At 27.8% G+C, this 18,063-nt stretch overlaps 2 protein-coding genes across 2 annotated transcripts in view; one reads left to right on the top strand and one right to left on the bottom strand.

Moving 5' to 3' along the window:
• Window positions 1-5,885: 5,885 nt before the first annotated feature.
• Window positions 5,886-18,063, top strand: part of LOC100214544 (TBC1 domain family member 9) — a 90,709-nt gene continuing 78,531 nt past the window's right edge. Inside the window, exon 1 of the mRNA XM_065798088.1 lies at window positions 5,886-6,020. Within this exon, the coding sequence (XP_065654160.1) occupies window positions 5,977-6,020 (44 nt within the window). The 5' untranslated portion in view covers window positions 5,886-5,976. The remainder of the gene's footprint in view (window positions 6,021-18,063) is intronic.
• Window positions 8,187-11,067, bottom strand: LOC136080832 (uncharacterized). The gene is made up of 2 exons (XM_065798087.1): window positions 10,622-11,067; window positions 8,187-10,520 (listed from the first exon to the last, which is right to left on the bottom strand). Exons 1-2 carry the CDS (start codon window positions 10,863-10,865, stop codon window positions 8,266-8,268), a joined length of 2,499 nt encoding a protein of 832 aa, XP_065654159.1. The 5' UTR covers window positions 10,866-11,067; the 3' UTR covers window positions 8,187-8,265.

The raw sequence follows: 18,063 nt of genomic DNA, 5'->3' as shown, positions 1-18,063 counted from the left end.
TGGAAAGTAATATTTTAATAACAATAATAACAGTTATAATAATAACAATAATGTTTATCAGTATTATATAACATAATATGATAGTTGATTTTTTATTAAAATATATTATTTATATATATTAACGATATTTTTTTATCAGTATTACTTTATTATTATTCTCGTTATCTATTTATTTGCATATAAATTTTATTTATATATTTTATAAGTTTATATACTTTATATGATAAATTATTAATAAAACTAATAGGCACAGTATATAAGTTCCAATTTTTATTTGTAATCTTTATTGTTAACCGTATTATTAATATTGTTTTTTATTGCAGTTTTCAGCATAAGTACGTATAATGTGAAATCAAAAACTAATTCAAAAACAAAAGTTAAATGTTAAGAGAAATAATTCACAAACCGAAAACTTGAAATTACTTTTACATCTTTAAGATTAAATGTCAAATACAAAGCCATAAAATCATTTAATATTGCTTTATATGTTATCAATTTATGTATCATTTGCAAAAATGACACATAAATTGATAACATACTCTTTTTCAAGTCAAATCCAGTGTTATTTGTGTTCAATAACTGAACGACCTGGAAAATTCCCAAATTTAACAAGAAGTGTAACAAGAAGAAAAAGTTTTCGTTGAAAAGTAATTTTTCCGTCCTTCCAAACATTATGCTTTCCCTAAAAGAAGAATCGTGGCTCGAGATTGTTTATGAAACATCGTTGGGTTATGGATTTTCTATAGTTGTAAATACAATAAAAAGTATGATGCATAAATTATTTACTTGTCTATCAAGTTAAAAGAAAAAAAAACAAACAAGATAAATTAAAAATCAGAAAAGTAATGAAGACATTTACATTACTAACGCATTTTATCATAGAAAAAAGCTCTAAAATGATTTCAAGTTCACGTAAATTTGTCACGGCACGTCACTAAGTTGCCTCGTTATATCCTCAATGTGAAGATCGTTCTACAATGTGACGACATTTGTATTTAATAAATATTCAGGTTTACAATAAGAAAACCATAAAATAAAAATATTTCTCGGAAGTTATCCGTTGTCTGCGTTGCTTCAAGAAACAAAGTATACATCTGTGCGGTTGCGACACTCTTTTAATATAATTTTGCTTACAACTGCGACGTAGCCAACAACAAAAAACCAACTTTGGTACAACTTTTTAAATAACTAATACATAGGTATAAAACAGATTTATAAATATTATTCGTTTTGTTTTGCTTGCGGTTTGATAGTTCAATATTTACGGAGGATTTTATTTAAGCTATATAATTTTACACTTGTAAATTATACATTGGATCAACGTTGATCTATATACGTTGAACAACGTAGGGTTATATACATTAGATTAAAGTTGGGTTTAGGTTGTAAAAAATCAACATTGCGAACTTATTTGCAAACGTTCGCCCAACATAACTGGGCGAACGTTGTTTTTAATTGCATCTGTAATAATCTTTTTATTGATATAATTGCTAAACACGTGATATTGAACTTGCGTCTGAAAAAACAGCCAACGCCATCGATGGTTTTACATCAGTTGGCCCAATATACGTATGCTAATAAATCATTAAAGTTTTACCTTATAATAAATTTGAATTAATAAAAATAAACAGATATAAAAAAAGCTACGTATAATTATAAAGTATAATAAAAAGTTGTTTATATATATTATTTCAACAATTCAAGTTTATAAAACAAGGATGTATTTTTAGTCAGCAACGACAATATATATTAAATGTTTTGATATAACATAAATTTACTTAATATCCTCAAGTTTATTTAATATCAAATATACACATATTTCATATTTTATTTTTTATTATCTTCATCTTTTTGTTAATGTAAGATGCATTTTTTAAAAGGAAATATGACTGTCATAAGGACGCTTTAACTTTTATTTTATTTTGAAAAACATTCTAATTTTTTAACATAAAATACATTTAATGCTTCAATAAAATAGAGGTTTAATTTCGTGGTCTTATTTCGTGGCTCAATTGTAAAATTTACTAATTTCAAACTATCGCACTGTTTGCAAATACTTTATCCCCAAGATTAATAAAACAAAGGAAAAATTTGATTCTTGGGTATCTCCAAATATAAAAAATTTAATCCGAGAAAAAAAAAATCCGCTTGGCATATCAACTGCTCGACTAAATGGAAAAATAATGACGTTAAAATATATTACAATCGTTTTAATCGTTTCCAGTGACGTATCCAGGATTTTTTGGTGTTTGAGCTAACTTTCAGACATGGAGCAAACTCCAAACATTTGTATGTTTATAATAATGTCAAATAATGAGGCTTGAAAAAAATTGCGATGATAGAAGACTGGCAACGAAAAAGCCCTTTAACTTCACCCCCTCTTCCCCTTTCCACCCCCATCACCCCACCCACCCCCAAACGTGGTGGGCAACAAGTTGATAAAGTATTTTTTGTACTATTCTCAACCAGACTTATATTTGTAGATAAATATAAGATTTCATAGTATTACCTCTCAGTGTTCAAAAATTGTAACCATATAAATTTTGACCATATAAAATTTGTAAACCCCTCAATTTGAGGAGTTAACAAATTTTATATGGTCAAAATAGATTTTTTTTTTCAAAGATACTTCAGATAGTATTATTGAGGCTCGTCCTGATATAGTTGATCTTCTAAACTCTCAATTCAAATCTATTTTTACATTTGAAAAATCTGATAATTTTCCATCGTTAATGAAAGTGATATTAAATCTGAATGGATTGTTATGGTAACTTGGGTTTCTCAATTTCAGATATTATTAAGGAACTAACCAATCTAAACCCATCTAAATCTTTCAGATTTGTCGGTTTGCATCACTTAATACTTAAGATATGTGCAAATGGTTTTTTAATTTTAATTACAAAAAATTTTCATAAATCCTTTAATTCTGAAACAGCAACCACTCTCTGGAAATTGGCGAATATTAGTCCGGTCTGTAAAAAAAACAAAGATAAGTTACTTGCTAAAAACTATAGACCTATTTCATTAACCTCTGTTGCCTGCAAATTCATCGAAAAAGTTATAAAGAACAAAATCTTAAAGCGAAATAATATTCTCTCTGCAAATCAACATGACTTTTTTCATCATAAATCATGCGTAACTAATCTAATAGAGACCTTTGATACTATTTTGTCTTTCATAGCATCTTACCAGTTTATTGATATAATCTATCGTTATTTCACCAAACCTTTCGATTCTGTACCTCACAACACATTTTAAAATTAAGATCTGTTGGAATAAACGGAAAACTCCTACAAAGGATTAATTTCTTTTTAGTAGGCAGAAGGAAACGCGTTACAATTAACAATACCAGCACTGTTTGGGTTGGTTATAAATCAATGCCTAAAAATCTCTAACGCGTGATTTGGGAGTCATCTTAATATTTAAGTGGAGAACTCATTGCTTGCTTTAGAAGCAAGAGATCCAGGTTTCGAAACGAGCCCTGGGCATATTTTGCGTTATTGGTAAAGAAGGAGGTGTAAACTTCCTGGTTAAATGCCCTTTAGCGGTGTTCTGCAACAAGAATGTTAGGCCTTCTTGGGGCCTAACATTCTTTTTTTTTCTTTTTAACGTTTTTTTTATTTCTTGTTCTACAAAAAATAAAATAAATAAATAAAAAAATTCTTAGTATGCTAAAAAAGACATTCACTTTCATTGATAAAAAAACGGCTCTCAAGTTATGTAAAGTGTTTATAAGACCACACTTTGAATATGTAATGTCTATTTGGGGTCTTTATTCAATCAGTTATGTAATAGATCAGCAAAATTCTAGAACAAACTACCTGAGAAATAAATTTTCTACTACACTACACTTTCTTTTAAAAATAGACTAGACTCCTGGTTGAGGAAAAAATTTAGAACAAATATTTATTAAACTGGTTGTTTATTTTGGGGTGTTTTCCCTGCTCACTGTATCTATAGATTATGGGTAAATTTACGACTACAACTATAATAAATAATAATAATAAAATAATATAAATGATTATAATTTTGGCGAAGTTTTACCTTATAATAATTACAAACAAACTCAAGTAAAACATTTTTTTTAAAGTCCCGTGTAAAGACATCTAGCTAGAGGGGGGTACAATTAATTTTGACTATTAAAATTTTCTTAAATTAGCTCTTCTTAAATTAGCTCTAGTTTTGCATCCCTTCATTTGTATGTGATTTTTTACTTTAAAAGTGTTGGAAAGTTGGCAAAAAATAGCGGAGTATTTCTAACTTTACATCGAAATTTGATATAATTTAGTTTTTTTAATAATAGATTTGATAAAAAGTTTATTTTTATTAAATCATAATGCTTAAAGTTTTTTTGTATAACCATTAAGTTTAAAGCTTTTGATATAAAAAAATGGTTTAAGCCGTAACAAATTTAGTTACACAAACGAAAATGTTTCATTCAAGTAGTTCAATTTTAACATCATTTCATAATTTTTATATGTTATGTTATTTACCAAAAATTATTTAAAAATTTTTAAGAATTATTTTTTATTATAATGTTATGCAGTTTTACAATCATAATAAAATTATATATTTTATTATATTGTTATAACTTTTTTTATACTATTTTACTTATATTGACAATATAAGTAAAAATAATGTAAAAAATTTATAGTAATAATGATAATACAATATTATTGTATTATTATTCTTGTTATTATTAACAATAATAATATTATTATTATTGTTATTATTATTACTATATTATTGTTAATAATATATTATTATTATTATCATTATTACTATTATTATTATTATTATTATTATTATTATTATTATTATTATTATTATTGTTGTTATTACTATTATTATTGTTATTATTATTAATAATAATATAATTTTATTATGAAAAAACATTTGAAATAAATTGTAATGTGTACTACATTTCTTTGTACCAATCCTTTTTATCCCCAAGATCTATAGTCTGATGAAAACTACAATTACCAGGTAGCTGTTACAACATTGTAATTTTTCTTGTTTTTCACATTTTATTTGTATGATTTTATAAATTTGATTGATTTTTTATTCCTTGATTTTTCAAATACAATATTCAAACCCAGCTTCTAATGTAGGTATTTGACTCTTCTTATAATTTAGATATTTGACTCTTAGGTATTTCTTTGATTTTTTCAATACAATATTCATACCTGGCATCTAATGTAGGTATTTCACTTTTTACAATACTGCTGATCGTGTGGCATGATGACTTTTGTTGAGGGGTAGCAAAAAGCACCTAAACTTAATTTTATATATAAAAACATAGCATTTCAAAACTTTGCTAAATATCTGGAACATTAATTTTATAGCAAACTAAAGTTTGACAGGTTTTTACATTTTTGGCTTTTGGACCATTCCCTAACAACTTGTACTAATATTCTAACAAAATTGAAATTACATTTTATACTTACTGTGCATTTAGCTTTGATTTCATTAAAGACTGAATAAAAGAAAATTGCGTACTCCAAGCTCTTTTAAAAGAACAAGACAAATGGTTTTTTTTTCTATGATTCATTCAACACTATCATAAATTTATAAATTAATACCGAAACCAAAATAAACCTTTATTTTAAAAACTGTTAAAAACAAACAAAAAAAATAATTGGTATTATACGTAAATTATTCAATTATAAAGTTAGGTATTTTGTGTGAGTTATTTTTTATTAAGTAATTATTGTAAAATGCCTAGTAATTTTTTTTACGTATCAGTTTTTTTCGCTGGTTTTTTAAGTACCTTTGCAGGTTAGCGGGTTTATGCCAGTCTGACCTGCAAATTGCAGTTCACTTAGAAGCTATGCTGTAATGTCTTCAATTTTAATTTTAATTTATATTTTATATATATATAATATGATGTAATGTATTTTTTCTAAATTAGTACAATATGTTAACATAATCAAAAGTGGGATAAAAATATACAAATATTTTATACAGCTCAATCTCATGTGGGTAAAGCCACAGGAAGTGTTACTGGCTAATGCATTTTGGTAAGTGAATTTAAATTTGTCTTTTTAAAAAAAAAAGATAAACTAGAGACAATAAAAGTATAAAAGTTTTAATTTAGAATAATTTAGATTATTTTAGAATAATTTTAGAAGCGTCTGAATAGTTCAAACATAATTATAAAATCAACTTAAAATTGTTTCAATAGTTTTAATTTAATAATTTTTCCTACATGCTAGTAGAGTACCTCGGTTGATTTATTGTTATATTTAAGAGGCACAACTGATAGTTTGTCAAATCCTTTTAGCAGATAATTTTTAAAATGTTTTTTAATTGCTTACTAGTCATTAGAAATTATCAAAGTTTCAATTTTTTTAATATATAAGTTTCAAAGAAATTAAGCTTGTATTAAATAACTTTTAATTTATAATAAAGACATAATAATTTTTTGCTTATATTTTTTCTGATTTTTTTATTTATCTTAACAATTGTTAAAATTTTTATTTTTTTAGTTAAGTTTTTTTTTCAGTTTTTTATTTCTCTTTTCAGTTTATGGTTTGTAAGGACCGTAAGGACTTCTTGGAAAATAACCTAAATTGAGAAAAAATAAAATAATATTATTAATCTACAGAATCTTCATCTGTGAAAACTTCTGGAAACTGATGGAAACTATATTTAAAACTATAACTGCTGACTAGGATGGAAACTATATTTTCTGACTAGGATGCAGAGGAATGAGCATCAGAATCAAAAGAAACCTCACCTAGAACTAGGTCGTTTTTCTTTTGTCCTTTCTCCACTTCAGCATTTTTTATATTCTTTATTGCCCACCATCGATCTGGTCTGTTTTTTTAATAGATATTTCAAAATCTTTGTCTACCTCTGTTGTAATATAAATTTTTATATCCTCTTTCTGGCCTGAAAAGCTGAATATCTTCTACCTCAGCCCACTTGGAACAAAATCAATCTGATCGGATCTTCTCCTTAAACTTCCCTACAGATATGTTAAAGAATTTGTTACACTCCTGTGTGACAAATTCTTTAACATTTTCCTGCATCTAGGTAAATCTAATAATGCTGGAATCCAAGATTATAGATTATTAAAGAATTTGTTTAGTTACTTATTGTTATATAGAAGTTTTTTTTTAATCATAAATTACTACAGAATTTTTTAGTTATTTTAGATAATTACTTTTTGTTATTTTTACGAAGTTCTCATTAAAAATAATAATAAAATATTTAAGACATTTTAAGCTTGTTTATTGCTGTAAATTAATTTTGTGTTTTATTTTATTGTTAATAAATTATTATTATCCGTATAAAGGTTCTGGGTCATTCCATGCCAAGTGGTGCAAAGGTCCCTTATGGACCATCTCAGATTTTATTGAAATTTTTTGATTTTGTACATATATATGTTAAAAGCATGTTTTGAAAATTTTAGATCAATATCTAATATGGTTCTTGAGAAAACGCTATTTAAGTAGTGGGCTATTTTGCATAAAATTTCACTCTACAAGAAAAAAGGGTTTTTTCATCATTTTTAACAGCCAATAACTTTTGAACAAGTTAGTTTTATACTTCAATTATTATAAGATAGCAAGTGTGCTGTGGATACTTTAAAAAAAGAAAAAAATATTATTTCTGGCATCTTAACTTTTTCCATAATGGCGGGCTAAAGTTGATTTTTTTGTTTTAAGAATTAGTTTTTTTGTGATTTTAAAGACCTTAATCTTAAAAACTAGTTACAAAGTTAATACAAATCAAATTGCCTGCTGATCTACATGTGGTGGATAAACATTTTAAAAAAAATCAGTTGATTAAAGAGCTGCATTCAAAAGTTATAGGTCTCCAAAATGAGTCAGATCGAGATTTTCATAAAATTGATCTGTGATGCAAAGCATCTGTTACCTAAGATGGCACTTTTTTTTTTTTATAAAATTTTTTATACGCATCAATTAAAGACTGTTAATTAATAAAAACCAAAAAAATTAATGGGCGCTTATTTATAACCCCCAAAAGGTAGTCTCTAAAAGTCAGGTAAATTTTCCATAAAATTCTGAAATTGACATAATAAATAAATGCATTGAATTATATAATGTTATTTATTATGAAATATCAATTAAAAAATATCAATGCTTAAAGCCTTTTAATCCCTTTAGATAAAGAACTTTTAAATCCCAATAGATAAAGTCCCCTCCCCTCTGTCCCCTCCCCTCTTTATAATACAATAATTTTTTTAATGAAAAACAAACAAAATGTTTTTAAGAAAATAAACAAAAATAATAAAATTTACAAAAAGTTAAATTTCTCAAATAATAAAATAATCTCATTGATTTCTTTTAAGTCAATACTATAAAATCTTCCACTGTTTGACTGGACTTTAAGAGATTGCACTTTGCATAAAATATGCATTAGAGGTACCCAACAAAGATCATCTCTGCATGGCCACGTAAACTTGTTACATAAAGACTTTTTCATGAATTTCATATTAAGATCTTGATGCTCTTCTGAAATACTAAGAATATTTCCTAAATACCATTGAGCATCGTAAACGCAGGCCACATATTCTCCTGGTGAGTAACTGGAAATTTTATTAATATAAATTCTGCAAGTAGAAAAATCCACATTAGTGCAAATAATATCAAATGAGACTCTTCTTATTTTTATTGAGGTAAGTGACATTGGGATAAAACTGTGGTGGTTTCGTGTCCCAGGTATTGTCGAACAAGAACGATATCTCTCTTCCAAATTGAAGTTTGTAGTATGTGTTTCTATTGAAACTTTGTCAACAAAAAAAAAAGATATTCCTTTGACGTGTTGAACACACCAGCTGTACATTTTGCTTGGTGTGTCAATAGGATCGTTTAGTGATTGTAGACTGGCTCGTGCAACAAGACGTTTCACTGTTCCACCAACACCATCACAAGGGCTTTTACCATGCGATGTTGCAAAAAAGTGCCACTCTGCAGTCATGTCAAAATCGTGTTTATGGTAGCATAAGTTGATAAGATTTTTGTAATTTTTATATTGTGATGCAGCTCCATCACTAAAATAGATAATGTGTTCAAATGTTTGTAATTGTTTAAGTTTATCAATAACATTACCGATAAAGCAATGAACAGCATCTGTTCCATGTTTCAGATGATCTGATATAACACAATAACTTTGACTATCAAGTTTTCCATCTTTTATAAAATACGCAACAAAGGGGTGCACAGTTGCTTGGCTGTTATTCCAGTGAAAACCTTGCACTGCATCCTGTATTAGAAAACTATAGTTTTCTGCAAAGTCAAGAAGAACCAAAGCTTGATTTTCTTTTAAATTAGTTTTCAAATGTTGGTAGTAGGTGGCTTGACTTTTTGATATAAAATGATGCACTCGTAAACTATCTAACTGTTCATAAACCATTTCAATAAATTCATCTAAAGGTAGAGTTGCTGGTACTAAAGTACATTGGTAATTTGATTTTTGCCATTGATAAAAGTTAACTTCACTAATTTCTTTTTCTGTAAACAAAGTGTCAATGTAGTCTAACAAAACCTTTTTAGCAGGACATTTATCGCAGCTATGCAGCATACAATCTCTATTTTCAATGCTACAAGCCATTAATTTTAATAAGATTTTGTAATCAGAAATTCCAGGAATTTTCTGTACAAGGAGCTTTACATTTTGATGGTACTGGCAAACACAAACTGCATGCAGACCAGAAGCACCACCCACAGGAATGCACCACTTGGACCTTAGCTCACATAATTTTGAAAATCCAACTTTAAGATAATTATATTTCTTTTTTAACTCAATATGTAGCTCTTTCATATTGACTAGTAGAAGGCGCTTTTGGATATGTTGCTTTTTACTATCTACTTTAACTGAAACAAACTCTTTTTTTCCTGGACAAACCCTTGAATATTCATCGCATTCGTAGAAATGAACAACCTCTGTAATTACATCTTCGCTTAGTTTTCTACCCGATTTTGGAGAAGGTTTTGATAGTATTCCACTTTTTTTACTTAATTTTCTGGCTTGTACTACAGATCTTTTTGAAGTAAAAAAAAACTTCTGAGTTTTCTCTATTGACCAACTGTCTGGAGTGAGTGTAAGAAGTGTGATTTTTTCAGAATTTGACAATGTTTTTTCAAATTTTGACTTAATTTGAGTCATAATATTGTCTAAATCTGTGTTTGTTTTTTTCAAACATTTTTTTGAGGGTGATTCAATTCCACAAAGTGCAGCTATTTCTAAACCTAGCACATTGGCAACAGCCTTTTGTGTATGAGCTCTTACGCTATCAATTTTACGCTTTCCATATGCAACTCTATCTTTTTTTGAAACAAGTTTTAGAGGTGAGCATCCAAAACTTGCAATACTTGAATTAAGATCTTCTTTTAATGTATGGTTGTCAACATAAATTTCTTTTTCTTGGAGTTCATTTTCTTTTGTATTATGTTTGCAATTCAGAACTTTTCTGCAACTAGTGCAAATTTTTTGACCAGGTATTAAACCAAAATCTTTGGCATATGAAAGACTGATAACTCTAAGAGAATCTAAAAAATAACGGAAATAATTATTAAATATATTTTTTTTTATTTATTTAGTGTTATTAAGGTATTTTTATTAAATTAAGATATTAAATATTGAAACTTACTTTTCACATTTTTTGCGTGCTTGTTCAACGGATTACAACAATACCTGCGATGTTCATTCTCATACCTCGACAAGTAAACTTTCTCGTGATAGCTACAAATAAAATCTATGGGATTTATTTTGCTTCTCAAAGAAATAAGCTCTTGGTTTAGTTTAGACAGTTCTTGGTAGCGTTTACTTTTATTAGATAGATAGCACTGTTCATTTAATGCTTTACCAATACAGCAAGTAGAAAGCTCAGGCATATTACTTATTATTAATTAGTTCTAAAATACAACAATTTATTTGGTTTTATTAGTACTTTTTAGATTGACATACTAGTAATATAGAATTAAATGAAACAATAACTAAACTTTTAAAAAGTAATAATTTTTTATGGAAAATTTACCTGACTTTTAGAGACTACCTTTTGGGGGTTATAAATAAGCGCCCATTAATTTTTTTGGTTTTTATTAATTAACAGTCTTTAATTGATGCGTATAAAAAATTTTATAAAAAAAAAAAAGTGCCATCTTAGGTAACAGATGCTTTGCATCACAGATCAATTTTATGAAAATCTCGATCTGACTCATTTTGGAGACCTATAACTTTTGAATGCAGCTCTTTAATCAACTGATTTTTTTTAAAATGTTTATCCACCACATGTAGATCAGCAGGCAATTTGATTTGTATTAACTTTGTAACTAGTTTTTAAGATTAAGGTCTTTAAAATCACAAAAAAACTAATTCTTAAAACAAAAAAATCAACTTTAGCCCGCCATTATGGAAAAAGTTAAGATGCCAGAAATAATATTTTTTTCTTTTTTTAAAGTATCCACAGCACACTTGCTATCTTATAATAATTGAAGTATAAAACTAACTTGTTCAAAAGTTATTGGCTGTTAAAAATGATGAAAAAACCCTTTTTTCTTGTAGAGTGAAATTTTATGCAAAATAGCCCACTACTTAAATAGCGTTTTCTCAAGAACCATATTAGATATTGATCTAAAATTTTCAAAACATACTTTTAACATATATATGTACAAAATCAAAAAATTTCAATAAAATCTGAGATGGTCCATGAGGGACCTCATTAAAATTTGCACCACTTGGCATGGAATGACCCTTCTGTTAAAAAAATTATTTTGTATTTTTTAACTTTATAAAAGTTTAATTAATTCTGCAAGGAGCGTATATGAGATGAAGGGCAGGGGATCAATTATAAAAGTACGGAGATACTAATGTAAAAAAAATTTCATAAAATGTTGGGTAGGTAGGTCAACAGCGTAGATAGTTTTAGGGAGCTGGAGGGTACTCAAAAAAACAATAGCAAAATGTGGAATGGGGAAGGAGGGGGGGGGGGGGAAGAAGGGTCTAAATTCAGGCGTACGCACATTATGTACAACCCCGTAATTTGCTAAACTTTTCATAGAGTTAAATATATTCTCGAAATACTTATTTAATCAAGCCAGATATATTTAATAAAATTTATTCTATAAAACATGTATTGCTCATTTTATTTTATTTTTAAAGTTAAATAATTACTGTTGAAGATTGCAAAAAAAGTGTAGTATTACTGAGTCAATATGAAATCGAAATCGTTTAACGAAAAACCTTTCATTGTTAATTTTGCTAGTTTTTTGATAAGAGAAATGTACAATACTTGCCAAATATGACATAAATTAGGAAATATTAAATATAATGTTTTTTAATGTGCACTTCAACACAATAACAGTTTTAATCGCCATCTGTCTTGAATTATTGCCATAAAATATTATTTATTGCTTTAATTAATAAAAAGCTGTCTGTTTTATGCTCTGTTATGCATTGATGATCTTAAAAAAAAGCACTTTTTTTTACTTTACATAGCCATTATGTACAAAAAAGTTAATGTTTCTTATTAATACTACATACATCAGTTTATACTTTAAAGAATGTTACTTAATTTGTAATACCTGCAGCAATATTTATTTTCTTTATTTCAACGCAACAAAGACATTCTTTTTCAAGTGGCATAGTTTTACAATATCCATACTTACACCATTGTTCAGCGCCAACACTTAAACAGCCTAACTTTGACGTTTTAGCAATATCAAAATTCAAATTTTCATAGCTGATACGATTTTCAACTATTTCGTTTCCTTTATCCATACAGGTTTTTTTTGTCTTTTTTAAAAGAGGTTTGAATCGGTATGGAGTTGCCGACATTTTAATCGTTTAGTTATCAAAATCCAAATGCAAAATACAAAATTACCTTAATATTTATATGCAAATCATCAAAATTTATCAATTTCCACTTAATTGAAATACTTAATAGTATTTTCTAACTATAAATTAAAGAATTTGGCTATTATCTCTAATAAATGATGTCGTTTACCAAAATCATTATGTCATTAAAAATTGTAAAAATTTATTATGTCATTAAAATGTCATTTCAATAGGAGAACAAAAACGTCGTAGCAATAAATGGGTCAGATAAACTAAAAAAAGTTTCCATTATTTACATAAAAAGAAAAAAGGATTCAGAATATATATTAAGGTGATCAACTACTTTTTTATATATTTATTTTATTTAAGATTGTAATATAAAAATCTTAATTTTATTTAGTTCTCGCGCTCTATAAAAAAATATTCATGTTTAGCTTACTATAAGGTTTATAGGAAAGTCATACAATTGATAATAAACGCTATTTTAAAAAACAAATAAAGCAATAACAAATAATATTGATTCAAAAAAAACATTCTACAATGATGTCATTTACTAAAACTCTTTGGAATTAAACGCGCTCAAATAAATTATAAAGTCTGTAGATTGCGGCGTAAAGACTCAGAGAGTATTGCTACTGTAGAGACAGTGAGCTTCGAGTAAAACAACAAAGTTTGTTTTTGTTGGTATGCATTTATTGTTTTATTTTACTTAAAAAAATTCTACCCAAACATTTTTTTTATTATTCTCTTTAAAAAAAAAACACTGATTTGGCACTTTGGGATCCCTTTAAAAGATAACTTGCATCAGTTGCATATTTTAAAGTACCGCATTGCAATTAAATTTAAATTGAAACCTCATTAAAAATCATTTTAAGTCTTAAAAAAATATGTATTTCCTCACCTTAAAAAACTTATACTTATACTATTTATTTCTTAAAACATTCATAATAACATTACCATCTTATGTTTGCTTTCTCACAATTTAATTTTTTTTTTTTTAATGAGGGGGAATTGTTTATGGGTGAAGTTCTTAACTGTCAAAAATGTTGAAACTTTTAATAATTTTATTTGACATTTTTGCTTTAACGAAATCTTTACCAACTACCCATAAACTAGTTAATCATTTCTAATCGACATTTATTCTATGTTCAATCTAAAAAATTAAATCTTTTTATAAATTTGTTATAAAGTTTACTAAAAAAAATTTTTAAAATAATTTTTCCTACAGGCTTGATTAGGGTTTGTCTGGCAATGCATTTATATACAGTTGCATAAGTACATTAACCATTTTTAATTCTATATTAGGACTTTTCTAATAAGATGAAAAAAATTATTGATTTATAACTATAAAGAAATAAATAAAGCATAAATGAATAACGAATGTAAATATGTAAATGTAGTTTTTTTTATGTTCGTTATTTTTGAATGAATGAACATAAAAAATAAGAATGTCAAACGAACATAAAAAAGTAACTGGAATTAAAATACTAAAAATAATTTTCTTTAACATAGTTTACAAATTTTAACAGTAAAAAATTTTTTTAAAACAGAACATGCTAAATTTGTAAAAAAATCTTAAAATTTCAAAAATTTTAATGAAATAAATTTAAATTTGTTATTATTTAATAATAAAATAAATTTAAATATAATAAATTTAAATTAGAAAATTTTAAAAATAAAAAGCAGTAAAAAATATATTTAAAACTGTTTTTTTATCAAAAAAAAAAAAAAATTATTTCATGTGTAATAATTGCAATATACATAGGTGAACACATAGGTGAAATTGCCATTTCATATGTAAAATTTACATTGCATAACACTTCTTAACAAGGCCTGTAGTATAGAGCTTCAGAATCTTATCCCATAATAATATAAAAAAACATTGTTTCTTCAGTTAGTTAATCTTCTATATATGGTTACTTTTTTTTATTTATGTTTGTATTTAATTATTTTTTTGCTAAGTTATTTTTTATATACATAATTAAAAATTGCACTATTTTTTACTTGACAGCAGCTCCAGAAAAAATAAGTTCTCCAAAACCAGCCTTCTTCCACACATCCATGTGGATATGTGGAGCAAGGCTGTTTTTGGAGACTGATTGATAAGATACTTTATAAGAAACAGTAGGGTCATTCTATACCAAGTGGACTAAAGTCCAATATGGACAACCTCAGATTTTGATGAAACTTGGTGGGTTGGTTAATATCAACAAGTAAAGCAATAAATGAAAATTTCCAGCATAAAATCTTTTGTGGCTTATGATATATGGTCATTTGAAATTTTTAATTTTGCCAATGATAAAAACTAGAGATGGGCTGATTCCGATTCTCCCGATTCCACCGATTCTCAAGGAATCGTAAGAATCGCGATTCTCAACTTTTTTTAACGATTCCGATTCTTTTTTAAAAAATTTTTAAACGACTTCACTTCTTTTATTATTAATCCCTTGATAAAGTTAATATATACACTCTTTGCCGTTGAGATTTTTTTTTGTTTAATTTACGTTAAATCTTCACTTTCCCATTTAATATGATCGTTGAAGTTAAGTAACTGTGAAGGAAAACTGTTTTAATTTCAGAATATAAACATATATATATATATAGTGTCATTATCATGCCAAAACAAAAAAAGCGAGGTATGGGACTATTTTGTGATCAATTCAAATGACACTAACTCTGCAATATGCAACTTTTGCAAAACTGTTATATCCAGGGGTGGTGGCAGAGTTTGTCAGTCATACACAACATCGAACATGCTAAAGCATTTAAAAATCTTTCATAAATCTGAAATCAAAAATCAGAAACATGATAAAGCTAGCGTTATCAATTTTTATATATGCGAGGATAGCTCTACCGCAGGACCATCTTGTAAATCCAGTCCTAACCCTGCTTTTTTTCAAGCAGAAAATCCTTCTCGACTATTGAATTGAAGGTATCAAGTAAAATTCAGTTCTTGGCAAAAAAAGCTAATCATGTTAGTATAACTACTGACATGTGGAGCTCAACAGCCAATGTTGATTACATGAGCCTAACAGCACATTTCCTCACAGAAGATATGAAACAAATTCACATTTGTCTTGATGTGGTACCTTTTCCTTATGAGTCCCACACCGCAACCAATCTTGTTAACTTTATGAATGAATCACTTGAGCGTTGGGGACTACTTGAAAAACTCAATGTAGTAGTTAGAGATAATGCCAGAAATATTGTTTCTGCTATGGAAGTCGGGAAGGTTACAAATATTCCTTGTCTTGCCCATACACTTCAGTTGGTTGTGAAAGACAGCTGCCTCGACAATGAACGCATATCTTTATAACTGCTACCTGTAGAAGAATAGTAGGACACTTTAAACATTCAGTTGAGTCATACTTTTGAGACAATCTCAGGAGATTCTGGGACTGCCTAAACACAGCATTTTTCAAGATGAGCCAATTAGATGGAATAGCACCTTCCACATGCTGAACTGTTTAATTGAACAAAAAGATGCGATTCTGTTGGTAACGCCACATTTCCCAAAAGCTACTCAACAAAACACGGAATCGTCAACCGGAGAATGGGATAGTTTGGTTCCTCTCGTTGCTGTTTTAAAAGTGTTTGAAAAGGTCACGCTTACTGCAAGTTCATCGAAAGTGACCACATCAGAAGTTATCCCAATAATAAATGCAGTTAACATGTCAATTGATCGCATCAAGGACTACGGAAATTTTAAAGAATCTCTGTGTCAATCTTTTCATCGACGTTATGCGAGAACGAACCTATATATGCTTTTGCCACAATACTAGATCCCAGATTTGAAAACAAGATTTTTCGGAGCAGGACGATGGCTGAGAAAGTTGTTACTTTATTAATTAGCAAGTTAAATGGATTGGACATAGACGAGGGTCATGAGATTAAAGCTGCTGAAAATCAAGAACCTACCACACCTGCTCCAGGTGCTGTTTGGTCATTATATAACCAATTAATCAACACAAATTCTGTAGTAAGTATTGTGCTTCTATATTAGTATTGTACTTTAAATATTGCAAGCCTATAAATTGTTTTAATGTTTTAGATTTATACTGCGCATTGCACAATGTCAGACCAAGTAGCAGTGTACTTGAAAGAACCTCTACTTACAAGTCACGAGGGCGTCTTTGAATACTGGAGGAAATCCAAATTTCTTAACATGAAAAAACTAGCACAGAAATATTTAGGGACGCCTCTATGTACAGTGTTTTCAGAGCGGTTGTTTAGTACTGTGGGTCTTATCTGCGATCGGAAAGAAGTCAGTTAATTCTGGAACGAGTGCAAATGCTTATGTTTTTGAACAAGAACCTCCTGTTTCTTAACTATCAGTACTAACGGTACTAATATCATATGTAAAAGCTGGTTGAAAAGACAACATTCTGTGTATCTGATCACTTTTACCATTACTTATGACTATATTATTTGTTTCTTAATAATAATAAGTTCTATACTAACATATATATTGTTTAATATTATGTTACTTGTTTAGTTGCTATTATTTCACAGGGCCGACGACACGGTTTTCAAAATAGAGGGGGAACACTCCCTTATTTCAAAAAAAAGTCTATTTATAGGTCAATTTTTTTAAAAAGGGGCATGCCCCTGGGCCTTGGTGTCTTTGGTCCTGTTTCACCTGTACCAATATAACTAATTTTGGTGTTTTCACTTTTAAAATCTGCATAAGTATTAAACTAACATGATATACCAGTTTTAATTAAAATAATAAGAATCGCAAAAGAATCTGAATCGGTAAAGAATCGGAATTGCAACAGAGAATCGGAATCGGTATTTTTCGAAATCGGCCCATCTCTAATAAAAACTTAATTCTAGAGTTGTATAGAATAAAAAAAGTTAAAAGGTTTTCTGAATTTTTTTATTTAAATATAGCACTTCAAAGTTTTTATTTTTGGAAAAATCAGAAGTTTCAAAATGATCATAAATCATGAACCATAAAAGATTTTATGCTGAAATTTTCAGGAATTTATTTTCGTGTTGATATTAACCAATCCACCAAGTTTCATTCAAAACTGAGGGATCCATGTTGAAATCCTAAAATCTTGGCTCATTTGGTATTGAATGACCCATAGACTAATAATATTATTATTCAACTAATCAATAAATTTAATAGAAAATTTCCTTACAAACTAATCCAAAATTGACATTTGGGAAATGGGAAAGACTTGAGGTCTATCCTGGGTAAAAAAGGATGTTTCTGGGACACTCTTATATAAATATAAAATATAACGCAAA

The sequence above is a fragment of the Hydra vulgaris genome, chromosome 05 (genome assembly GCF_038396675.1).
Source record: "Hydra vulgaris chromosome 05, alternate assembly HydraT2T_AEP".
Classification (NCBI taxonomy): Eukaryota; Metazoa; Cnidaria; class Hydrozoa; order Anthoathecata; family Hydridae; genus Hydra; species Hydra vulgaris.
This window is presented reverse-complemented; position numbering and strand designations above follow the sequence as displayed.

Excerpts from the sequence above, each read along its gene's own strand:
- LOC136080832 (XM_065798087.1), bottom strand. The coding sequence starts at position 10,865 with ATGCCTGAGCTTTCTACTTGCTGTATTGGTAAAGCATTAAATGAACAG. Across the intron at positions 10,521-10,621 it reads GCACGCAAAAAATGTGAAAA|ATTCTCTTAGAGTTATCAGT; the intron begins GTAAGTTTCAAT and ends GTTATTTTTTAG.